This window comes from Vipera berus, assembly GCF_964194415.1.
Source record: "Vipera berus genome assembly, chromosome: 2".
Classification (NCBI taxonomy): Eukaryota; Metazoa; Chordata; class Lepidosauria; order Squamata; family Viperidae; genus Vipera; species Vipera berus.
In genome coordinates this window covers 70,879,203-70,906,759 of record NC_138203.1, presented here as the reverse complement: position 1 = coordinate 70,906,759, position 27,557 = coordinate 70,879,203, and the positions used below count along the sequence as shown (strand labels likewise).

General features: G+C 35.5%; 1 protein-coding gene across 1 annotated transcript; it reads right to left on the bottom strand.

Annotated features, from left to right (window-relative positions):
* Positions 1–963: 963 nt before the first annotated feature.
* On the bottom strand, positions 964–22,072 carry LOC308662736 (transient receptor potential cation channel subfamily M member 3-like; the record flags this gene model as incomplete). Its single annotated transcript, XM_081318879.1, has 8 exons — positions 21,923–22,072; positions 21,327–21,455; positions 19,548–19,799; positions 17,190–17,400; positions 8,794–8,944; positions 6,767–6,966; positions 3,358–3,490; positions 964–2,410 (listed from the first exon to the last, which is right to left on the bottom strand). Exons 1-8 carry the CDS (start codon positions 22,061–22,063, stop codon positions 964–966), a joined length of 2,664 nt encoding a protein of 887 aa, XP_081175005.1. The 5' UTR covers positions 22,064–22,072.
* Positions 22,073–27,557: the final 5,485 nt, after the last annotated feature.

Genomic DNA, 27,557 nt, shown 5'->3' with positions numbered 1-27,557 from the left:
GAATGGCTTTTGAAACAGTCTTAATTTCATTTAGGCTAACTAACCAGTCAGTCCTTTAATACTGTAAGAGAAGATCATCATTCAATATATCCAGCAATAAATGGTGGAACAATTAGAAGAGCAATGCAGTGATTAAATAAATGCAAATATGCCCAATGGAATCCAAATACTTGAAAAAAAAGATAGAAATATTGTATAGAACAGTAAGAATATGATGTTGCCTCTGGACTGTTGTCATCCTCTTGTGTAACATTTTAAGGAGGCTCCATGAAATTCTTTCTAAACTAATAGATGTAATTACAAAAATAAGTATTTACTATTCCACTTAATTACAATCTTCCTGAGCTTGGTCAGCTGTGCGAAAAAGCCTGTTTAATACAGGAACCACATGGTAATGTATTACATATATTTCCCCCTTTCCCTCATGCTGCTATATAAAAGGCATCTTTTTACTTCCCTTCTTGAAAATATATTTGTGGCACTACAAGTTGTCAGTACAAAAAAAGAAATGTGAACCATAAGAGTGAAAAACGGGAATTGATAGGTCTGTCTTCTATAGTGTAATTTCAAAGATACTGCTTCACAGGTTATCACAAATGTACTGATGTAAACAACAACAGAATCATAATTAAAACACCACTTTAGATGCATGTTATTTTGCTTCTTTTTTTAAAAAAAATCTATTTCTATTTTGAAAGGCAGATTTCTCAAACTATTTACCCATTTATGCACGATGTCATAAAGCTTTTTAAAAATAATGTCTTTAAAATCTTCCCTCACACCCATCCCACCCCCTATTAAGTGCAAATGCCAACTGGATCAAGAGGCAGAATCTTGGTGCCTGACACTGAGATTAAAAAGGGCTAATTTGACTGGTGGTAGAAGCCAGCTGTTTGCTGACACATCATAATCTGAGGTTACTCCATTCTGCTCAAGAAGAGGACCACAGAGCAGACATCATCTCTAGCAATACTTGCTCTCAAAGCTCCGGAATGCACCTGTTCTAGAGAGTCTTCTCATTGACAAGGTGTCTCCTGTAGTTTCTGGTCTGGATGACTTGCTCCTCTGAAATGTATTTCGAAGGCTGGCTGCATTGCGCTGCCTATCAAGTTTGTCACTGGTGGAGTAGCTTTTTCGTGTGTGCACATAGAGTAAGCTGGATTCATCCGCAGAATAACTATTGGCCCGCTCTATTTTAGGAAGCAGAATATTGTTAGACAAGGTCCTAGATGTATTGCTATCTTGAGGTGACAAGGAAACTGCTTTTTTATCTTTGGCTTCAGCATCCTCGTTGTCAGAACTTGGGTGACTTAGTTCTGCTTCCCTCTCTGGATGGCAGCATCCCAGGTCATCCACCTTATCTCCATGGATTCCAGGAAAACTTGACCTTTCTGCAATGGTTTGAGGAGCACTGACACACCTTGTATCAATGCAGTCGGTAATGCTAGTGTACTCTGCTGTTTTGACTGGTACTCCAAGATTGCTGAAATAGCTCCGGGAAGGAGAAAACATAAAACTTTGAGATTTTACTATAGGTGCCTCTTCTAAAATAAAGGGGCTTGTAGCCAGGTATCGACTACTTTTTGAACGCTCTAAGGTGTGATATAGGGGGGGATCCAACTCCCAGGGGTTTTGGCTGTCTGTGATTTGGGAATAATCTGAAGAAAACACCCTTGTTTCCAGTGAAGAAGGTTCTTCATACTCAATACTTCTGCCTGAGATTCTATCACCAGAGGTACCACTGACATAAGCGCTACTCGAGAGAACGCTGGAAGTTATCTGAGTTTGAAGAGTGGGGTCTCCGGTCCCAAGGATGTTCATTGAACTGTCCAGGGGCTCTATTCCTGACTGCAGCTCATCCATGGCAGACACATAAATATCAATGCAAGAGGAAGGCCTCCGAGAATCTGGAGCAATAGACAAAGTGCTGACAGGCACTAAAGAAACTTTTGGTTCTTTTGAGACTGAGTGAGAGCTAGTGGCACGATGAAGGCTCAGAGACCGTTCTTTCAAAATACTTTCAAATTTCTCAAGCCCACCCTTCTCTTTTATATTCATCGCATAGAAGGAGTGACTTCGCATTCGAGGTGTTAATGTTGGAGAGGTGGGAGACATCGATTCTTCCCCTGTGGGATCAATACTCTCTTGAAGTTTGTATGTGTTGCCTTCCTGGCTGTTGAAGCTACTTTGCCTCACAATGTAAGCTGTGTCAGTACAGTCAGAAGATGTTCGAGACCGTATCTTACTGGCCTCTGCTCTGTCTACACCAGTAATTTTGTCCAATGCTGTGGCCATTCGTCCAATCATATCTTCAAGCTGAGCAAGTCGTATATCTACAGTCTGAAGTGAGGCCTTCATGCAATGCTCTCGTTCATTCACTTCCTCTAATCGCATTGCCATATTCTCTACTCTGCAGGAAGAAAAGGGAGGAAAAAAAATGTTTTGCTAACATCCAATAGGGCAGGCAGGCTAACTTGGTTATTTCTAAACCAATTTACTTAAATCAGGAAAATTGATAATATAGATAGTATGCCATTAATATACTGATACGCAGACTGAGAAAATTAATCCTCTTTTTTTAAATAGACAATTAAAAATAGGTTACTGGGTAACTGGAATGATAAATCTATTTAATGCTTGCCTCCTCAATGATTTTATCAACGCATATTTAAACAAGAATTTGCTTTTTGCTTCTGACTAAAGTTGTCAGATGCATCGATGTCCTTTTTTAAAAAAAATAAAAATTACGTATCTTAAAATATAGGCTGTTCTATACAAATGTAAAATGTAACATGATTGATTAATGCAACATATTGTAATTTATAGACTTCAGATTTGTAAACATGAGATTTACAGATCTACTGCATGTTATGCAGGCTCACATACACAAAGACAAAAATACTGATTTCTGGTATAGAAATATACCCATTTTATGGGTTTTATGTGGCAAACTCCTTAGTAGTTACTAAATCTATAGATAGTAGTAACTGATTTATCAAACTGCTAAAATTGCACAGCTATACAGATTTTGAAAGCTGCCAGCAAAATTGGAAAAGTGCCTAATTCTTGTCAAATGAATATGATGGCAACAAGTGATACCTGGAGAAATAAATTTAGAGTGTAACCTAAACCAGGCATTTTTGCCTGGAAATATGCTTAATTTTTGTGAGTATTTTTTTGTATAATACCACTTTTATTACAATTCCAAAATAGGTTTACCATCTTTTGATTACTATTAGTTTGTAGCCAATAAAATAATATGGAACATTTAAAAACTATTTTATTTTAAAACAACAACATGAAAAATTTTATGTTTACAATTTTCAAACATATAAAACCAAAGAAAATGTTGTGCACCTTTCAGAAGTTACACGGATTCTCTCATCATTGGAAGAATTAAATCTATCATCTTTCTCTCTGAAATATTCTTCTATGCATTGTTCTTCAAAATCATGAACCTTCTTCAGTTCATCATCAGTTATAAAAAGTTCTATAGGAGACAATACATGGCAATAAACAACAGTTAATAACTAAATCCCCCTCCATAAGTAACTTCATATATAGATCATTTTGATGAGTCTCAGATTTGTAGCTCTACTTCCGCTTTCCCAAATTTGTGCCCTAACTCCCACCTACCAGACAATTTTTCAATTTGTCAGATAGCTTATTCAGATAGCGCAAGCTGTGATACTTGACTCCATCATTTTTTCTTCTTTTGACCCTCTACAATCTCAGTCAGGGTACTAAAAGAGATAGGAGAATGTCTATATTGTCCCATCACTAAGGACATTGGGAGCAGTATGTCTCTGTAAGTACTGGCAGGACTTCAGATTGATGGTTATTAGACAAGCAAAGATGACTGTAAGTTGAGTTATTGTATTCATTGTTGTTCGTATCTTTGTAGAGCCCAATTTGTACAATGTTTCCCACTATAAGAATTAGATCTGCATGTTTGGATTAGTGGGAATTTATCCCAACTTCTGTGAAATAAGATAGGATGAGAGACAATAACTGGCCCAAGCTCACCCAGTATCAGCCCTACAAGGCAGAGCAGAGTAAGAAACCAATGTCATGTAAGTTAGAACTTAGAACTACCTTCATTGTAACAGCTATAGTAACAAAATCTTGCAAGTCTGAATGTGCTCCCTCTTTTATCTTCATGCAAACTAGGGGGGAGTTTGTCTGAGACATTTTGCTCAAGTTAGTTTATTGGTAGGCCAGGGGTAGGCAACCTTGGCTCTTTTATGACTCGTGGACTTCAACTCCCAGAATTCCTGAGCCAGCAGGAATTCTGGGAGTTGAAGTCCACAAGTCATAAAAGAGCCAAGGTTGCCTACCCCTGATCTAGGCTCAAGGCCCACTTATCTGACTGCAGTTTTGGTACCAGCTTGTTCTTTTGTCTGTTAAAGCCATTCCCTATTCCCTCTATACTCAGGAAACTTCCACAGCTGAGGGTGGACCTAACCTGGATTTACCTCTATCTAGACCAGTTTGTTAACCACTGTAGCAGTGTTGGTATTAGTGACATGAAACAATAATGTACAATGAAGTAAAAAATAGTAAAGAAAAGAAATAAAGAGATAAATCTGAACATACAATGTCTGGATTTTTTTTAAAACAACATTTTTATCAAATTAGAAAACGTGTGAAAATAGAAATGATTTTGCATAATGACAGAAAACAGGAAACAGAAACAAAACAAAAACTGAAGATAGGCCAAACTAGGAAAATAAGAAATTTCAAAGTCTGAGCATAAGCCTAAAGAAAACAATCCCTTTAATAATACCTAGAGACCAGTTAGATGCTCGTGCCAAGGAAATATTATTGATTAATTCTATGTATAGTTGCCTTAAAAATTTTTTTGTGGAAATTTTGGACTGGGAATTGCAACCTGTTTTACTCTGACTTTAGCCAACTATGCCCATGCTTTATATACATAAGATACATATGATATGGACTTCAGTTCCAGTCTTCTTCAATGAAAAAGACCACAAAGCTGATAATAGGTGAATTAGGGCTTGATACATATTTTGTTTATCAAACTCTGAAATTAAATACAGGTAGCCCTTGACTTACGACCACAATTGAGCCCAAAATTTATGTTGCTAAGTGGGAAATTTGTTAGATGAGTTTTACCCCATTTTACAATTTTTTTTGCCACATTTGTTAAGTGAATCACTTCAGTTGTTAAATTAGTAAAACAGTTGTTAAGTGAATCTGGTTTCCCCATTGACTTTGCTTGTCAGAAGGTTGCGAAAGGTGATCACATGACCCTGGGACACTGTGGCCATCATAAATATGAACCACACGTCAAACATCTGAATGTAAATCACATGACCATGGGGATGCAGCAATGATCATAAGCGTGAAAAACGGTCAGACATCACTTTTTTCAGGCTGTTGTAACTTCAAATGGTCACTAAATGAACTATCGTAAGTTGAGTACTACCTGTATAATCAAAACCTTTTGAGGTACACTGAAGTAAGGGAATGTAATTTGAGAGATTTGTACAGCAATATTAATTAAAGTTGAAACAACTGTTTTAAGAAATAACTGATAAAAAGGAAATCACAAATGCTGTGAAAAAGGATAGCACTGCATACATATAACAGAAATGTTAAAATATGGATGTAATTGGCTTATCAAGTAGCTATGCAGTGTAAATGTGTACTATATGTGCAACAAGAGCTTCTGTGCCTCCTATTTGATATGCTTTTATTCTCACGTACATAGGGAAATGTAGAAAAAGTGAATGCATAAACAATTTAAGAATTAATGTGTTATAGGGATACTTGAAAAAGTCACAGAATCTGATTGAGAGGATATAAGGAGGCAATGAACAAAATGGGGTTAGTGCAGTGTGGTTTTATATTAGTCAAGAAGTGTCAGAACAGACACAGAACTTTTTAACAAACCATTAAGAACACTGCAAATGTGAGAAGTTTATTGTATGTTCATATAGAAAGCTTATGATAAACCAAATAGGCCCAATCCAAGACAAAACAAGTATACATGATGCTCCTTACATTGTTTAATGTATTTATGGATAAATATATTAGGAAAGGTGGAAGTGACATTAGAAGTGTATTGGCTGGGGAAATGAATGTTTGTGTACTTTCAATGCAGGTGAAGCTTTTATTCATAGAGAGAATGAATAAATTGCAAAATGATGATATAAAAGGAAAAAAAAACTTGCGAAGAAGAAAACTGAGGAGACTGAATGGAACTGATTACTCCTCAAAAGGACAAAAGGTAAGAATTTTCAATAACAAAAGACAATGTAGTAATTTATAAATGGATGATGCAACCATAGTTTTCAATAATATAAAAGATATGGAAAGGTATATTGAACAATGGTGGAAACGAGATTCAATTAAGTTTCCTTTTTCCTCTTATCTCTTGCTTTTAGTTTCTTCTGCTTACTATGCCTCAATCTTTTTCTGTCCTTTGCAGAACGTTGCTTACTTTCAAAGGTAAATTGTATGATGTATGCATGTATGTAGTTTCCTATGGATTTGCTTTCAGCCTTAGATTTCCAAAACTCACTTTGCAGGCTATGACTAAGAAATGGGTTCCAAATATACAGTATCCCACAGGCTGCTGTACTACAAAACCACACATAACCACACATAACTCCTGGTTGTGTATTCTTTAGCTGAAATTGTTGTTTGCTGATAGGTGGTTGTGTATCTAAGTGAAACCTGTGCCCTCATGAAGCATAACAGCTTTGTCCAAGTAATTCTGCACAAAGCCTATGACACTTACTGAGCCCGTAATCTGCTTCATCTGGATCGCTGTCGTGTTTCCGCCATCTACAGCAAATGTGCTGAAATATCATGGTCATGTGACTGAAGATGATTAGCGGAGGGGGTAAGACTGGTCTTTCATGGAAAGTCATAATAAGCTGATATCTCTGAAACTTCCATACCTGGTTTGATATAGACTTAACTTCAAAAAACGTGTTGCTGAAATAGGAATAGAAAAAGGAATAGGCTTTTGACAAACTGCTGAATTCTGTTTGAAACATATGCAATATTGGGACCTGTTCTATGCATTGAAAAATAATACATTTTAGACTGTATGTACAATTAGCATCTGCGGTCAATTCCAGCACTCATTTGGACGGACTATTCATAACAGTATCTGTTACGTTTACATTACTATACCGTTTATTTTACTCATATACAACATTTTTGATTTCTGCATAAAAATATTACCCCCAAAAGAAATATCTACCTCCACCTCTAAAAGAAGTATCTACCTCTAAAAGCAATATCTATTCACACCGGCATTTGAATGTAACAGCTATAGAACCAGTTTCCAAGATGTTCTTTTGATTAACACTGGCCATCGTTTTACGTCATCTCAGTAGCATGGATGCAACACCACCACAACCTCCATTCTTTCCCACTTCACTAAGACAGCCAGTGGGCCTCAAGTGCAAGTAAAAGCACTGAAATGCTGAGTTAAATTTGGACTTGGGGAAAAGATTGTGAGGTGACTGACGGCATCCAGAAGAAGGCTGTGCCTCAGTACTGAGATAGATAACTGGAGAATACAATTGACTGTTTTAACCTAACCTCATGTCTTGGTCAAATACACCGGGTGTTCTTTGGCAAGCTTACTGTATGGAAACTCTTGGCAGTGCTGGTGGGCCCTGCTTGCTCTGGTAATTACCAAACTATTTTGGATGCTATTACTGACCCTGCACCTCTGCCTCAAAATTGCTGAACTTTGTGCCGGCCTGTGAGGTTTATCTTTAATTAAACAGCAGATAGGGAGGAAGGAGATTTCCTTGATGAATCCATATCTCAGGATATCACCAATATGTCAATTCCTTCTACAGGTAGAAAATAGTCTAAGGATAGGAAATAGTGCAGGAAACGCTTCCTGATATTAGTTGATTGGGGCAGATATAGTGTAGAAATGTTCAATAGAGGTTACTTTTGTTTAATTTAATCTGCTCTCCACAGCTTGATGCACCCAAAATAACTGAAAAGAAAAATGGAGTGAGGAACAAGGCTTAATTGCATCCTTTGAGCACTTTTTGACTTTGATCAAACTTAAAGCTATCTTCAGGTATATATTTAAAAACAACATAAATTGGAAATCTTTATTTGTTTTCCACATCATTTCTAGCTTGGAAGATTAAGCTTTATCCTAAAATACAGACTCTTCTTATTCAAAAGTAAAAGTAAAATCTGTTTATGAATTTAAATCTGATTGAATATGAAACACATCAGAGTTTTTAATTTCAGTGTATTTATCTGTAACAAAATCACAACTTTCACACTATATGTTTATTTCTATAACTGGGTGTTCTTGTTGCGGCAGAACTAGGCAAAGTTCCTTCAGACTGCACAAATGTAGCCTCTCTCTGGAACTCTTTAAAACAGCTACATCTTTGTCAAGGCATGCATAGTGCCTATAGAAATAGCCACACAGTCACAGGAAAAGTAGTCCTTGGTTAATGACTACTTGTTCAGTGACTAGCTATTCAAAGTTACGATGGTGCTGAATGAATTGTGTTTGACTAGTCTCCCAAGTTCTGTCCATCGCGGCACTCCAGTGATCACCTGTACTTCAAAACCTTAGAAGTCTTTGGACATCTACCCTCTGCAAAAGATACCCATGATTATGTATTCTAAAACTACCACAGATTACTTACATTTCTTGCTATTGCAAATAATTTCTGTTGGTAAATGCTTTAAACCAGTCTGGTAACAAATATTAAAAAGTTTGGCATGGCTGTTATGGATGGAGGAGAAATATATAATATTTTATTAACTCACTTAAAAACTGCAATCAGTAAGTTCACCAGAAGGATGTTTGCAACCAAAAGATAGCAAGCCATTATGGCAGGAACGATCCAGGCTCCTGTTTTGCAGGGAGGAAGCTGAATTATTTTACCATCTTCTCTAGTTTCATTCTGACCACAAGGAGCTGAGGAAAAACAGGTGAGAGGAGGCGAAAGAAAATAAATGTTTAAGAAGAAACGATGGCAGAATGCACTATATTTCAAAATCTTAAACATTTCTGGACATTTACCCTCTGGAAAAGATACCCTTGATCATGTACTCTAAAACTCTGTCACGGAATACTTACATTTTTTTTGCCATTGCAAATAATCTCTGTTGGTAGATGCTTTAAACTAGTCTAATGACAAATATTAAAAAGTTTGGCATTTCTGCCAATTTCTAGGTATTTACTATGTGCTCTGAAATTTCACTCTTTTAAATGTGCTAGGAACTGATAAAAACATCTGTGTGAAATGTTATTTATACATCCATTTGCTTTTTGGTAACTAGGATATATCAGGAGTATCAAATGAGAGTACATTAAAAAAGGAACATTTGATGGATATAATATATATGAGTAATATATGTAGACTGACAATAGGATTTTTGTTGCCAACTTATTTCAGTCCACTTTAGGATATTTATCAGTATCCTAAAATCAAGTGTAGGTAGGCAGGTAAGATTTATAGGCAACAGAGCAGACATTTTACCTTATTTTACCAGCTATTTGAAAAAAACAGATGACAAAATGACATAGTTTATTTAATGCTGATAAAGTTTAGAAAATATACCTTCTTATTAATTAACTGAATCTTTAATTTGGGATGACTTTAGCTATTTTAGTTCACCCAAACAGCAAATACATTTCCTCACCAATACTGTATAGTTCAGTTTGCTACTTTTAGGAAGTGTCACTGGTGCAAAGAAAGCTATTCCTTTCCTACTCCTGGTTATTTTCTCACACATTCCCAATATAGCAGTGAATAAGGAGAATTTGTACAACAAGGAAACATCCAGTAAATTAAGCTGTTGAAGAAGTGAAAGAATGTTAACAGGTGCAGCCTTATTTCATATCACAGAATGCATGAGAAAAATGTTGGCTCACAAAATAGGTTTTTCCTCAAAATTAATACAGATACTGAAGTTCAGCCTGCTTTTCATCCTAGATGGGCAAATCTGCCTGATGCAAACAGAAGAAAGGAAGAAGACAGTTCCACTGGCCTCTGGCTAATAATAGAGATTTCAAACAATGGAATTGTTCTAATAGGTGAAATTTCTGAGTGAGACATTGGTGAACTAAGACATCACTGGATAAGTGGAAATGATGCATTGGCAAAGGCCAAAGAACTAGGCATGAGCCTTGTCTAACAGAATCTCTCCAGGTAAGGAGAGGATGAGAGTTTGCCCAGTTGTGCTGTGGATGGCTATTCCTTTTGAGGAGATCCTGAGAAAGCGGTCAACACAAGGTCTGAGCACTGGGAATTGAGGAAAGCCATCAGCCCGGGTGAAGCCTTTAAGGACATTAGATTGGTCTACCTTACTTTTGAACATGGGGATTCAACAATTTTCCTTTCTAAACATGTTTTCAAAGTTAAAGGAGAACTAAGCAAAAAGTTTAAAAAACTATCTTGTGATGATACAAGATATTTGCAGCTCAATGTTGAGCTGAACTGAACTGAACAGAGAGCACCAAGGACCCCACATTACCTAATGAGTAGAACTTCATCCTCCAAAAGAAGAAAAATTAAATAACAATTTAAAGAACTTTTTTAAAAAAATAAAGGGCAAAAAGATAAATAATGTAATTCAAGAAAGTTTTAAATAGATTAATGAACCAGAAGAATTTATAATATTGGAAATTTTGCTATTTTTTTTGAAATAATAAGTTAAATAAAATGATATGTTCAATGGAACCTAAATTGTTTAGTTTACCAGGAAAGAGATGTATGCTGAGATCGTATAGAAATTTGACATTAAAGTTTCAAGTTGGGAAAAAAAGAGATAAACCTGTTCTTTATTCTTTATTTTTAAGAATCCATATTTTTATTATAGATTTGAAAGAAAAATAGTGAAGCTCATAAATTGAAAGCTATAGGTATGACACTAGATACATTTCAGAGGATCTTTGAAGAATTGGGAGAGAAACTTAAACTGACAGCAATAATTACTGCAAATGCATATCTTCAGATAACCTTGTTTATTTATTTATTTATTTATTTTAATTCCATTTATATCCCGCCCTTCTCCGAAGACTCAGGGCGGCTTACAAGCTTAGCAGTAGCCTTCATTCTATGTATATGCCTGCTTATTAGTAACTAAAGGAGTAACTAAAGGAGAACATCTCAGGGAATTCTAAATAACACAATCAAATTCAGAAATAATGAGAGAATCTGAAGTACTGTAAGAAAAGTTTAGGATGAATAAAATGTCCTCTCTTCTCTTTTGGGAGTGGAAGATTTAAGGTAAGATTTAAGATTTAATGGTCCTTTCTCACCATCCCACCAAGGCAAAGAAATTATCTGAAAGTGCTTCTCTTAAGTTTATAAGGGAGGATTCTGGCTGAGAGATGTTTTTATGAACACATCACAATATTAATGTTACTATGACATATTATAAGCAAACGATAAGGCTACTACTGTTACTATTGCTCATGTTAATAAATGAACAAATGCCAAGACAAAAGTCACTAAGGGCAGCCATCTCCTAAACACAGTTGAAACCGCTGCTTTCCTTGAAGCTTAAATCGTTTGGGAAGCAACTTGCCCAAAGACCAGAAGGCTCACTGATGCTTCCCCAGAGCCATTTAGAGAAAGTAAATGCCCCTTTCCTGAAAGAGAACAGCAGTTTTCACATTTCCAAAGTATCCTTTGCCAGGAATTCCTTGTACATTTAGACTATGTGAAGCATTTGAGCATGAATTGGCTTAGAGAACAAGAAAGGAAAGACAATCTTGGTAGGAGAATTAGCTGGAGTAATAAAATAACCTTATGCACAATAATATTCTAAATTGGAAGTACTACCAGCCCACTCTTGGGGAATAGTAAAACTCTGTCCAGTGCTGACTGAAGCAACAGCTGCAATGCTCTTTTTTCTGATTTAAGGATAACGCATTGAACTTTGATATTCAGTGGTGAATAGTGTTTCTTCAGCTTGCAGGCTAGTTGGTAGCATTTATTCATCTTAGAAGTTAATTTTCACTATATCAAATTCTCAGTGGGTAATTTTTTGTCATTCTACTTCTCCAAATTTATGAGAAAAACATACATAATTTATCTTCTGTGGCTTTGGCTCAATGGCTATCCCTGAGATATATTCTATTTTCTTAAAGTCATGAATATCATTGCTTTGCACTTCTGTGTAGAGAAAACCTCATAAAAACAAAATGTAAGTAGATTCCATCTGGACATTTCAAAAAGTTACCCTTTGCCCTGGATTAGGTACTCCATGGTGTATTACACTCTGATCTTTATCATTCTGCATTATGTTTATTTTTTCCTTCCAAATTGTTTGTGTAGTTTCTTGCTTCCTCATAAAGATAATTCCTGATGTCTAGTCAAGGAGGCCCCAACCTTTTTGATTCTGTGGTCTGGTGATGGCAGCAGTTTGAGCAATTTTGGCGGTGGGGAGGGAATGGTTTCGCACACACAACTGAAATCTCACACATGTGCAAATGAGGCTTTGTTTGCTTGCCCACTGCTTTGGCTGTCCCGTAGCTGGCTGTGGCCTGGGGTTTGGGGCCCCTGGTCTAGTCAGTTCAGGAAAGGCAAATCTTCCAACTACATCTGCGTGTGAGTTAAGCCTAAGTGCCTCAAACACATATTTACATAAAACGTTGTTTCTTCAATTCTAAAAAAAATAAAATAGGACACCTTAAACTTTTTTTAATGTAACTTGTGTGCAGATCTGTGAAGAGAGGCTGGTGCTGGTCTGGAGTATATAATCTGCCATTCAGCAGCATAAATGTATTCTAGGTAAAACTAGAGAAATTAAAACTTGAGAAATGAAAGTAATGTTACTTCCAGAATCCTACAACTGTGCCATATGAAACACCAATGTCTTAAATTAAATAATGGATTTTCTTTTACTTTGTTATGGCCCTCCTAATAAGATAGCCAAGTGGTAAGCAAAGGTGTTTCATCTAATAAACAATGCCTGAAGTGTTGTCAAGTGATGATTGCTAAAGAAATAGTCTTCTCTTCTACTCAGATAAGAAGGTTAGTAGAGGGTGAAAAAGAGGAGATTTAAATTCATGTATGAAGATATGAATGAAAAAAGATCCTGTGTATTCCAGTTGTTTCCCTGTTCCCCTGTTTTTCATTCTAATGCATTCAGGAGGGGAAAATGGTTTATGAACCTGTAGATTAAACATATTGTAGTATAGTTCTCTAAATATGTTCATCAACATGGCTCCACACCAGTAAGGTTTTCCACAAGGTTTTTCACACCTTGCATATAATACTAACAAGTCTTGCCAGACACAAGAAAGAATTCAGACCAATTTTTTTTCTCATGTTGTGACCAAATAAAAAAAAAATCACAGTGGTAGCAAATATTTAACTAATAAAGCTTAACAGAGCTGCCAGGACAGAGATTAAAAAAACAACAACCATGAAAAACCTATAGTGATCAGATGAACATTTATTGAAGACCTGTTGCCTTTCTAATTAATTGCTGAATTTTAATAGAGCAGATACTAAGCAAATATGAATGGATTTTAGTTTATGTGTCTCTGAACGAGAGACAGTTTGGGCTAATAACCGGAAGGCTGGAGTTTTAGTCCTTCCTTAGGCACGTAGTCTGCTGGGTGACTTTGGTGGACTCACTCTTTGTCAGTCCTAGAAAGAAGGCAATGGCAGACCCCTTCTGAAAATATTGCCAAGTAAACTAAAGTTGTTATAAATCAAACATGACTCAAAAGCACACTCAATCAATCATTGTTGGATGGAACAGCAAGCAATCAGAGCAATACAGGATAGCAGACCATCATGATTTCAGGTAGTTTTCTTATCCTATGCATATCTTAAATGGTCTGGGCAAGATGATAGGGTATCTAAATTGCTTATTATTCCCTGATATTCAAAATATCATTCAGGATACTCTTCCACACTGCCACTTTGCTTCGTTACTTAAAACCCTTTTAATTATAGACATGAAGTGATCACTAGGCTGTGTTCTCTTCCAAGTCAACAGCGAGAAGTCTAAAAACCAGATTCCATGAGTCTCAAATAGTAATATTCTTCTTACTTTAAGGAATTACCATTTCTATAAATGAAGCTCAAAACTTAACAGTGCAATCCAGCCATAGATATTGTTTTTCCCATTCCAAAAGAATTTAAATATTTATTTACTGATACCCCATCACCAGAACCCAATTACAAAAAACATGCATTGGCCCAGAAATCATTAAATGCTTTGTTTAAAAAAAGTGATGAGAAATATAGAACACATTCATTGAATGAAGAGGCTGCCAGTTGATGAGACATTGCTTGTTAACCCGACAGCCAGATTTCATGCTTCACATACCAGTAGAAAAGATTGAAACAAAAAGCCAAACCTATCTTAGAGTCTTACATAAGAGTTGGTATATTTCTCAAATTCAGCGAAATATTTTATAAAATTAAGATCATACAAATAGTGAGAGATATGTGGGTTTTTAAAAGGAACCCAGAATTTATAACTAAGAAAAAGTAATACCAATGCAAAGTAAAGAAAAACCTGAATCTATGTATGTATAGCATACACTGTTAAATAAATGGTACTGAACTCTAAGATAGATACAGTAGATTGATAATTCAGAAAGATAATAATTTGCATAGTAAGTTGTGGCTGATTTAGCTTAGGCCAGTGTGGAGATTAATACTGTATACTTTTTTTCCAAAAAGTGAGAAAATAGTACCCTGAATTTACAAATAACAGTATGTTGTTTAATATCTTCTCTTTTGTACAAAGATACATATTTTTCCATGGCATATCTAACAAATAATAAATAGATTGAACATAAAATATACAGAAGCAGAAAGATGGACTTACAAGTCCTAGATTAGCAGAAAGGATCTATTTGTTTTTTCCTCCAGATCTCAATTTTTCCTATCTTGGGACATTTTCCAACCTTTACATAACTCGACTGAACAAAACTATCCTTTAAATGCAGTCAGACTATATTAGTTCTTTATGCATTTTGGATTTGTATTCTGTATAGAAATCTATCTTAGAAGCAAACATTATCCTCTGGCTATTTTGCTAAGCAATTAGCCAAAATCGTAGGGATTTTTAATAGGCTGTTTGCATTACACAAGTGCTGGCAAATTCTGCCTTCTCTGTTTGGATGCTGAGGTTAAAACAACCTAGGGATTCATTAATTCTCAATTAACTATCATCAGGTCCTCCAGAGGAGGGTGATACATGGCCTTTCACAATTTGACTTTTGATAGTACAGTATGAAGCACTTCATGCTGAAATAATCACTTCTGCAGCTTCATTAGGAGTTCAGTCATAGGTGTATATTTAAAACAGATGTAGCATATAGTTCTCTAAACATATGCTCCTCTGTTCAAAGAGAACTACAGCATGTTCTGCTCTTGTCATTTTCATTCTCCATTTCCAGGGTTCTAAACTAGAATCAGCACACGGCAAGAAAAAGCATGTTTTCCTCAGCCAAATTGCTGTGGAACATGTTGCACTATGCCAATAGATATTTTTTTTCCAGTACAACAGCAATAAATGGCCACTTGTAGAGGAACAGACATTTATGAAAAGAAATTCCACAGTCTGGGATTCTACTTCTCTCCCACTTCTTGGCTTTCCTAAACCACAAATACAGAACAAAAAAGTAAATATATAGTTAAGCAGAAAGTTAAAGTCATGAAGGACTTTTGTTCATTTGGATTCCGCATTATAACTGAGAACAAAAAGGAAGCATAATTTGCAAGAGGAAAGAAATAATTGCTCTTTCTCTCTTTCTCTTTGGAGAATGATATAGGTTCCTTTAATCAATAGTGGAAAGAAAATAGTATACATAAGGGTATTGCAGCATATGCTTCCTTCCGGTGGATGTATGAAATGAAGAAGAGGTTAAATAAAAATGCAGCAAAAATGGTTTTTTAAAAAAACAACAACCAGAACCCTCAAATCTGAATTGGGAAAACCAATCTGCTTGTCTCTTTCTATATTTTATGTAACTGAATTTTGCATGAGTCTGAGGTATATTATAGAAGCACACTCATTCCTGAAAGAAGCATCTGACATCACAACAGATCTGTGGGAATAGCTGAAAAAGTTTTTAACTATGCTCAGAGTGAATTTGGACCTTTAAATGCCATCCTTGTGCTCTCAAGCAGAAGTGAGCTAACCATATTCTTCCTACCTGCCTGTCTGTGTTATGGAGGTTACAAGTTCTTCTTGTTCTTTCCCACAGCTCCAAAATTTCATGTGAGCATGATCTGCTCTGGCACATTACACAGAAAGCCATCAGGAAGATGCATTAAAAAGGAACGATGTTTGCAAAGGGCCAGGCAAATGAATTCTTACAACATATGTGGAAACAGATTCCAGGTTTGGAACACAAAAATGAACTTTCATATTTGTGTAATGCTCTCAGGTATGGAGGTGAAATTCTTGGAACTGCCTTGTAATATAAGTCAACTTAATATCCAAAAATTACAATTCGGGAAACTGAGAATGAGAGAGTGGCTTCATAAAGATGCCTAGTGATTTCATGGCAAACAATGAATTTGATTCAGGGAATTCACAGGTTGCAGTCTAAACCCACAGCACAATACCCCATCCATTCTAAATAAAGTACAAAGTGGTTTATAGTCCTTATTCAATGCACAGACACTCACAATATATTTTTAAATAACTATTATTTTATTAATATACCAAAACAGGGTGGTAGAAACAGGTCAAAAATATGGCATAGATTAGTGCAATACCACTGTAACTTCAATGCTGGGTAAAAATCTAGAACTGGTGCACTAACTTCTAGAATTGAACGGTCTATGAGCAAACAGGGTTTGTACCTTCCACCATTAAACTAATGGATGGCAACTGATATAATCTACACTACAAATTTAATCTTGTTAAGACTTCTCAAATATGGACCTCTTTGAGGAGTCCTTGGGCCCTCTCAGCATTATCAGTGATTCTCAGGGAAAGGCAATGATTAATTAAATGGTAGAACACTAAAGTATATGTGTACTATGAATATGATTTATAGGTATTAAAAGTGAAAAAAACAGCCTGGGTGGTATAGAAATGTTGATTTCACTTTCTGAGATTAACAGATTAAATATCTCATACTTTCCTGTAATGTTTGAGTCCTCTATCTTGAGCCATTTATTGAGAGTGTTAACAATAATCACGTAAGACATCACCTGATCAAAGTTTGATACCTGACTTTGGTGTATGAGAATCATAAACTTGCTTACGGTCTATCTGGTCTGCAAACACTTCCCCATAGATCATCCAATAGGGCATGTAAAAAATATTTTTTGCCAGTTTCCATGATGGCTCTTCGTTGGGGAAGAGAATTGCTTGCCTTGCAACACCAAAACTCATCAGAACAACAAGCATAATAATGACAAAATACATCATATCTATCATCTGAAAGAAAAGAAAAAAAATGACAAGAGACAGAGAGACAGAAAGCCACTTTATTCTGCAGAATTGTTCAACTTGTCTGTAAATCATAATGGTCAAATGATTTAAGGATCTGCCTATATTAACACACTATGTAAGCTGCTTGGCTTGTCATGGTAATCTTCAAGTACTTGTGCTGGATCTTTGGCTATTACAGTATTATGTGCCATTAGTGTTCAAGATCTTCTAATCATGCAACTCATAATAGAAATATTATGAGAAATACAGTATTACGTTTAAAATGGTACAGAAGTTGCCTTTCCATATGTAGCCCAAAGGCAGCAATACACGGTCCAAAATAAATACAAATGTGGATTCTTTGGAACTATTATTGGTTGTTTCTGCTTCTGCTTGTTTCCAACTGAACTAATAAAATCTCATCTGTCTGTCTGTCTGTCTATGCACACACACATGCACAGGTAAATATTATCTGACTTTCAGTTTTAGTACTGAGAAAACTAGCCCAGTGCATAGCAACTTCTTGTTTTTTTTGTTCTTGGATTCGACAGACAAGGAGTCAAAAATTTCACTCATATCATGTCTGAGGTGCTCCTTTCAACAAGTGCCAAATCAAGTAATGCCATTTAGAACTTTGTTATTGCATCAACACACCCATAATATGTTTGAGTGGAAGCTGGGCATATATTTTATTGTAAGGAATTAATTGCTGCACATGAATGTGTGAATCAGCTCTATATTTTAATTTAAAATCTCATTACTAGGTCTACTCTAGTATGTGCTAACCTGCAAACCTTATATTTCTGTCACTCCTGGGAAAATTCCATGTTTCTACATTTTTGTGAGAATGTGATGTGATATAATGTTCAAGTATTGCTGAGGAACCCATCTCACTCCATCTCAAGAATGCTTTAATGCTTTCTTTGCAAAGTAAGTCAAAGATTAGATATGCATGATAATAAAATAGATGCATATGGGTTGCCCTTTTTTGATATGCATGTAAAAAGAAATGTCCCCCCCCTGTGCAATGGGTATGGGACTATGCATTGCATTTTGGCCTATGGCCTATGCTACAATTAGCACTATATCAAATGAGTCAGTTAACTAAGCTGCTTTGGTAGATGTTGGAATAAATCAACATGCCAATGGTGTTCAAATGGTGCTCCAGATGTTTTGAAATTGCACTCAAGGTGCCTTTTATTAGTAGTACTATTTTTCTTTTGCCACAGTCATTCTACTTCCATTTTCAGGTCTTTGCATTTTGTGATTTTTTTCCCCAAGTTTTTTTTCCATTCTGCTGTTTCCAAATATTTCTTTGTTGTTGTTGTTGTTACTACCCTGACTCTGGTTTCATTGCTAATCTACCACTTTAAATAATCCAGTTTTATATTAAATATCACAGTTTTATATTTATTGGTTTTCCTCACATCTCAACCCCTTAATCTTATTGACCCTACTGAAATGTATTATTCCTGCATAATTCTATACTAGACATGCAATGAAAGTTCTGTGATAAATAAAGAGATTCCAAAATAACGAATAAGGTGTTAAGATATTTGTTACTATTTAAACTACTCCATCTCTTAAATAGCAAAAGCAGACTTGAATTATCTTAATTTTTATTCCAGTTCCATCTATGAGATCCATGTCACCTTAGTGAAATGTGAAATCTGTATCCCATAACTTAGCAACCTTTTTCCCTATAACCTCAGTATACACTGTGATTACTCCCACTATCCTAGCCTATATGTGAAATAGATTAGGGCTATTTCTATCCCATTCCCAGATATCCATACTTTGAGTGACATTTGAATGTATCTGTATATGTTTTCTATAAAAACAGTGATTATAATGCTAACAATTTTAGACTTGTGGTCCAAATTCACAGAACTTCCATAGAATTCTATCTGAATCAATGATCCAAATAACTATGACAAGGAAAAGAAGAAACATGCAAAAGCCTTGCCATTAAAATATGTCTTTTCTCATACTGAATACTATGCTATAACAAAAGGAAGCTGCATCGCGCAGAGAAGTACTTAAGAGATGTGCTCAAAATTCACCCTAAAGATTGTACGAAACTAGTACCGCCTTCTACTGTTTTCACTTATAACATGCAGAACAAAAAGGAAGAATGGGTAACTTTTTCTTACCATTTTCCCAATCATCATTACATATGGCCCCAAATATTTGTTCACCCCGAAGATGTCTAACAATCGGATATACCAGTAAATAATGTTGACACAATATATGACACGACCATCACTCCTGAGCGGCAGATCCTGGAGGCGAAGCACCATGCCCACCGAGAATAAGAGGATGGCAATAAGATCGGTAACATTCCAGTATTCTTGAAGCCACACTTTCACCTTCTGCAGTAGTTTCCCAGGTTCTGACATTAATATCTAGAGATGGAAAGGGAATAGATTTGGGGTCAAAAATAATATGATGAACGATTTGACAACTATATCCTGATCTGTAATGTCACAATCTATTCACAGGACTACCACAAGCCTTATGGAATATGGACATAAGGGAGCCAGCTAAGTAAGGCAATGTGAAATAGCTTCCTTGGTTTTGTAACAGAGTTTTAGAATACAGAGAGCCACAGGACTCAACTCTCTCTCCCCCACCTCTTGTCATTCAATTTATATGGTCTGTACTTGAGGTCTGTTCCTATCATTAGTACTGACTCTAATATACATAAACAGTATGTATGTATGTGCATATGTATATATATGTGTATGTATGTGTGTATGTATATATATGTGTATGTGTGTGTGTATGTACAGTATATGTATATGCACACACACACACACACACACACATACACAAATACACATACTGAATACCATGTACAGTATCATTACTGTACAAACAAAATATTTCAGGATCTTCTTGCAATTTGCTTCCTTGTAATCCAGACAATTTGCAGCTAGAACCAAGCTTCTGAATGCTTTATGAAAACAAACAAAGGCCATTGCATGAAGACAAGAATGCTTTGTCCCTGCAAGCTAGCTCTGTCAGATCATGCATCTGAAGTAATAGTGTCATTTCTTTTTTGTTGTACAAGGTGAGTGTCATAATTAAAAAGTGTGAGTGAAAGATAGAAACGTTGGTAAGTTCCTCAAAACAGGCATACACTAACATTACTTTTATTATGGCTTTTTCCAATCTGGTGTCTTCTGACAGTGTTGGATATAATAAATGCCACTCTGAGGCATTTTTCTGAATAAATATGCATTTCAAATTTCCCCTATTGGGAAACATATAAATTATTTGCAGGGGAAAGAACTACTGCATTACAGAAAGGCACATTAAAGTTCACCGTTAAATTTTACCTACTGACATACTGTCAAATCTTATGACTTGTGGGGTTTTTACAAAAGTAGAAATTAAATTAGCAATCAATAGTCAGTTAAATAAAATCAATTTGTATATACAGTTCTGTCACAATAACTACAGGTGCCCATAGATATCAGAAAATTCTTAAAGGTTATACCAGGGGTAGGCAACCTTGGCTCTTTTATGACTCGTGGACTTCAACTCCAAGAGTTGAAGTCCACGAGTCATAAAAGAGCCAAGGTTGCCTACCCCTGGGTTATACAGTAGTTTGCTTAAAAGGAAAGATAAACTACCATGGTGACTGGATTGGACTCTAAGTGTCAGTACTAGGGGTTTTGTATTCCATTGGAAGTTTTGGCAAACAGAAAAAAATGCAGCATTTTTTTTCCTGTTTTCCCTTCCGGGTGTAACTTCCATTATTTTTAAGCATCTCAATTCTTCACAGCACCTACCACAGCACCATCCAAAGCCAGAAGAAAACCCCACATTCTGTTGATGAGAGCATCTTATCATCTGATCTTATTTACAGTAACAGATTGATCTTTAGGAAAAACCTCAGGGAACAGGTGTATTTAGAATAGTATTACCTCTCTCATCTTTTCTATTCCCATTGTAAATATGTATGAGATAACTATCCATTCTTGCATGGAAGGCCAACGTTCCATTTTCACCAAAACGATATAATTAAACAGCGTCAGGTACCCCATGTAAAACATCTGTAAAGAGAGAAACACAGTTTACCTGCCTACAGGAGTTAAGTGTTCAGCTGATTCTTTATTTTTAGGAATAAAAAAAGTTCTCCTACAAGAAGGCTAATTTTAGTTAAAGAATTCTTTATAAATACAAGAGTTTCACTGCATAGTATGGAATCCTATACTTAGGTTTTATGAATTTATTTTAAAAGACTGTACAATTCCTTGACTGCAAGCGAAGCAAATACATCATTGCCTAGTCTCTTTAAATGAATATAAGAAGCAAATCAGTTCATGAAGAAACATAATCAGTGCAAAAGTTTAACTAACAATTTAAACCCAATTCAGTAGATTTTTATAAACTTAGTAAAAGGGCATATAAAGACTACCACTCTAAATCTACAAAGAGTAGTTATACAATGTAAACATACTGAAGAATAAAGTCTTTACAAATTAGTGACACTAAAGGTAAAATGATAATTGCTCCTTACAGTATAGAACCAAAATTTAACAATTGGTGCATTGTAGAACTCATAGATTTTACGTCCAAAGGGGATCAATCTATGTCTGTTTTGAACCTCCTCCTCTTCCTTCTTTCTTGCTGATGATTCTCTATTGCTACGTCCCAACATTGCCTATAAAATAAGAAAACATTGGATTAAGTGGATGAGAGGAAGCCCAATAGAAATAAATGCAATTTGATATTCAGTATTATAATCAAAAAGCTGAGTAAAAATCAATACTGTGTTGAAATACTGACTGCATTTTCAAATGGTAAACCAATACTGTATCAACAAACAAAATCCAACTGCAATTCACAAATTTCTTGGAATATGCAAAGAGATTGCTTCTATTTGCTTGTTGATTTGTCCTTCTCAGGATTAGTGTGTTTGAATCAGGAAAAATGAAAACATTCAACAATGAGTGGAAGGACCACAGGACTGACAATTGTAATGTTGGAATAGCAACATAACAGGACCTGAGTGGTTGTGAAAGATACTTATTTCCTATTTCACATTTGGATCCAATGTTGTTAGCTACAAGAGCAGCATCTGCCTATAGAACCAATACTATCTCTCCTTTTCACATGTCCCCCCAAAAGTGTGGAGTAAGACAACCATATGTGGTCTCCAAAAATTTGGAGGACCTTTTGGTGACAGCAAAAAGCATTTTCAATATCTCTTTATTGCCACCTACTGCCTATCTGTAGTTTTGCACTCCAGATACAATAGCCATGCATGGGAGAATATCCTGAAACAGATTTAGGGCATGTTAAAAGGATGGAAGAGAGACTTGAATGAAGAAAATTTTTGTAGAAGTGTAGTCTTGGTGATCCTTATTTTTATATATCAGGTATGTTAGCTCTAAACTAATTGGATGACACTGAATATGGTCCTAATTTTTTGATAAAATAGAATGATATTCATTAGTGTTTCACAGAGAACTCCAAAGTTTTTTCTTTAACAAGTGAAGAGAGTAAAGTATGAAAAGACAAAATAAATAGTCTTTCAGAACCAAGAGAACACCCAAAAGTATTATTGGTATACTTCACTGATTTAGAGCATTGGGATGTAAAATGAAATTCTTTTAACATTATTTATTTCATCATTATGATAATCTCTATAATAAATAATTATGATTAATAATAAATAATTGTTAATGGTATATTTACCAAGCTGGATTGAGGCAATTTCGGAAGATAATGTTTGATCTGCTGGAGGGAGAAAATGGCTTACCACTAAATATATTTGCTAAAAGGAAAGATTGCAACATTTCTGTTTTCAGGAATGTTGGCAGAATATATCTTTAAAGGTGGTGTAAATTAATTTTAGTATTTAATTATGGAATTTGTATTTTAATTTGTATTATTGCTTTGGTTTATTTTGCATGCATTTGTAAGATAGCATAATAATGAGTAAGTTGATTAATATATTACTTAGGTTAAATAATTAAAATCTTAACAATGAATAGCTAAATATTCTTGTTATAAATCCAAGATTGCAAACTATGTGAGCTCACCTTATCTGAGATTTAAAAGGATATTTTTGTAATCCCTTCCAGACATATTTAAAATTTCAAGAAATTTTTTGATTATTTTATATCAAAAAATAAAGAAAATATTTAATGAAAAACTGTCTGCAGTGAAATGATCCTGTTATATATTACATGAAAGAATTGGTGGAAATCAATCAATGGTTTATACTTGATCAAATTGTCCAAACAAAATGCAAATATAATTAAATAATATAAGATTAAAAATGTGAAAAAGTATTATAATGTATAATTATATTTAATTTATGACTTTCTATTAGTATTTATAAAAAATGTGTAGATTTTTGTCAGCATAAAGGTGGGATTTTTTATTTTATTTTTACAATAAAAAAGCAAAGTAAAAAAATGTTATTTTTTATAAAGTTATAAAAACAAAAACATAAACAATATGAGTAATCCTCCCCACACACCAAAGTGTGTACCTGTGATCTTGTGAAAGAATACATTTTAAAGATTCATATTGAATATTTCTACCTAGAATAACATTTATATAAGTAAAGGTAATTGTCAGTCTTTCTTTCTTGAATAGTGATATTTAACATAACTAGGTATATACATCCTTAATATGTCTTCTCTGAAATAAGTAAATCAGGACTATCTGGATTAAAAATGGTCAATGAAAATTAGAGAATATTTTGAGGGTACTGCTTGGCTGAGGGATAGCCAATGCATAGAATGACTGAATTGTTTCTTATGTATGGAGGTTAGAATTTCTGATCAATACTTTTGAAAAAATATTTTTAGTAACAGATTTTCAACAATTAATCAGATTTCTAATACTATGTGTATGTTGTAGTCTAGCATCATAGATTATAGAGCAGATCTATTCTTGTGATTAAAATTGTTGAGAAATGGAACTAAAATCCTAATATCATTTAAAACTAAAAGTACGTGCCTAATCAAAAGCTACACATTGAAACATGGGAAAGTATATTATAATAATGACATTAAGATTATGTAAATGAATTCAGCAATAGAATCCTTTATTATCCATCTACCAATGTCTTTGTTTCAGTTAATGAGTGACAATAGCCAGATGATATTGCTTAATTGAGGGGACCTACAAAAATGGAGTTTCTCTGATCACATACTGTATAACAGACAGATGGCCCTTCAGATAGATACCTATGTCATATAGAGCTTCATAGATAATAACCAGCATCTTGTTTTGCAGTCAGAAGCTTACTGGTAAATAGTGTAGCTCATGATGCATGATGCAGAAAGCATAGCAAAGTCTATTTGGCACTACTTGCACCACCACAATCTGGGCCAGCTGGAGCTTCAAGTTATCTTCACACTGCAATAGTTTACCTACGAGATGGTCAAGGAATGAGTGATTCTAAGAAGAGCCTCTCCATTCAAGAATATGTGTGAATGGCATGTAAGTCAAACCTGTACAGGGGCTTTTCTGACCCTATCTGTTACATGCTGATTGTGCAGGAACACATCAAGATTGTACACAGCCCAGAATGGGGGAATGTGTGCCATTGGGGATCAAAGGGTGAAAATCCTCAGAACCAGAAAGTTAAAACACACAAAGCCATTTAGTCTTGCTACAGTTAAACTTGAGTCCATCCAAACTTCAACAGTCTCCAATTGCTGGAATAAGACCTTGACATCCTTGGTCAACTGAGTATCGAGGTATACAATTTAGTAATGTCTGCATACTGAGCCAATAGATAGAATAGAATAGAGCTAGAAGGGACCTTGGAGGTCTTCTAGTCCAGCCCCCTGCTCAAGCAGGAGAACCTATACCATCTCAGACAAGTCTCTTCTTAAAAATCTCCAGTGATGGAGCACCCACAATTTCTGGAAGCAAGCTGTTCCACTGGTTAATTGTCCTCACTGTCAGGAAGTTTCTCCATAATTCCAGGTTGCTTCTCTCTTTGATCAGTTTTTAACCATTGTTTCTCATCCTTCCCTCTGGTGGTTTGGTGAATAATGTGACCCCCCTCTTCTTTGTGGCAGCCCCTCAAATACTGGAATACTGCTATCATGTCTCCCCTATTTCTTCTTTTCTTTAGACTAGCCAAACCCAAGTCCTGCAGCCGTTCTGTTTTAGTCTCCGGGCCTTTGATCATCGTAGTTGCTCTTCTCTGAATTTTTTCCAAACTCTCAGGTGTGGTCTTACTAGGGTTTTATAAAGCAGTACTAATATTTCACATGATCTTGATTCTATGCCTCTGTTTATACAACCCAGGATTATATTAGCTTTTTTGGTTGCTGCTGCACACTGCTGGCTCATAATCAAGTGATTGTCCAATAGGAATCCAAGGCCCTTCTCACAGTTACTGTTGGATAGGGTCCATTGTTCAAGTTGTCAAGATCTTTTTGGATCCTGAGTTTGTCTTCAGGGGAATTGGCTACTCCTGTAAGTTTGGTGTCATCTGAAAATTTGATGAGTTCCCCTTCATCTAAGTCATTTATGGAGATATTGAAGAATACTGGGTCTAAGACAGAACCTTGTGGTACCCCGCTGCTTACTTCTCTCCATGTGGATGTGGTGCCATTGAAGACTACTCACTGAGTACAGTTTGCCATCCAGTTAAAGATCCATCTGGTGGTGATGTTGTCTGTTCCACCTTTTTTCTAGCTTACCAAGGAGTAGGTTGTGGTCTACTTTATCAAATGCCTTACTGAAATCTAAGTATAGATTTCTACAGCATTTGGCTGGTCTAGTAGTTTAGACACTTTATTGAAGAATGAAATAAGATTGGTTTGGCATGATCTGTTTTTAATAAACCCATGCTGGCTACTAGTTATAAATTTGTTTGCTTCTAGTTGTTCGCAGATCTGTTTTTTGATTATTTTTTCTAGGATCTTCTCAGGTATTGATGTTAAACTGATGGGTCTGTAGTTTCCTGGGTCCGTTTTCCCCCCTTTTGTTGAAGATGGGAACCACATCAGCCCTTTTCCAATCCTCAGGTACTTCCCCGCTGCTTCAGGATTTATGAAAGATGTGGTGTAATGGTTCTGAGATAACATCTGCCAGCTCCTTCAGAACTGTTGGATGTAATCTGTCAGGTCCTGGTGATTTATACTCGTCAAGGTCAGATAGGTGTTCTCTTACTAATTTCTTGCTTATTTTTTGTTTCTAGTTTGTCTTTTTCAGTGGGTTTTTTTTGGCATGTTGGGCTATAGTTTCTTTTTGTGTGAAGACTGATGCAAAGTATGAGTTAAGCAGTTCTGTTTTCTCCCTATTGCCTGTTATTTCCTTGCCATCTTCTCTCTTTAGTAGACCTACAGTTTTGACTTTTTTCTTGTTGTTAATGTGTTGGAAGAAACTTTTTTTATTATCCTTGATTTCTGTTGCAAGTCTTTGTTCATTCTGAGCCTTAGCTTTCCTGACTTCATCTTTGCACGTTCTGGCTGTCTGCTGATAATCAGCCTTAGTTATGTCCCCATTTTTCCATTGTATTTGTCCATTTTGTCTTTCAGTTTGTCACAGATCTTTGTGCAGCCATGCTGGTTTCTTCTTGAATTTCTTGTTTTTCTTATTCAGTGGTATTGTGCTTGTCTGGGATTTTATGATCGCATTTTTCAGTTTCCCATGCTTCTTGGGTTGTTTTTCTCTTTAGGATTTTCATCCATGGGATCTCTCCTAGGTTCTCTCTGAGTTTGTTAAAGTCAGCTCTTTTGAAGTTTAAGACACTGGTTGGGTTGTTTTCTATTGCTAGTGTTTGCATTATATTAAATTCCAGTATGACGTTGTCACTTTTACGCAAGGTTCTGGCAATTTCAATTCCCTCTATCACTTCTTCTCTATTAGCAAGGATTAAGTCCAGTATAGCTTTATGTCTAGTTCCCACCTTCATCTTTTGGGTGACAAAGTTGTCGGCTAGGTTAGATGATCTTTCTCAGGTAGATATTAAATAAGGCATATCAAATTCTGATCCCCCTACAAATTAATGTTTTCAGACACAAGCCAGACCCTCCATCCCAAACATCCCTCTGTTTTGAGGCAAACAGAGAAAGGAGGACCATCTATAGGACCAGAATTTTATTCAAGAAACACTTCTCAAGATGCTTGGACTTTTTTTTTTGAATGAACAAGGTAAATGGATAGTTTTCCTC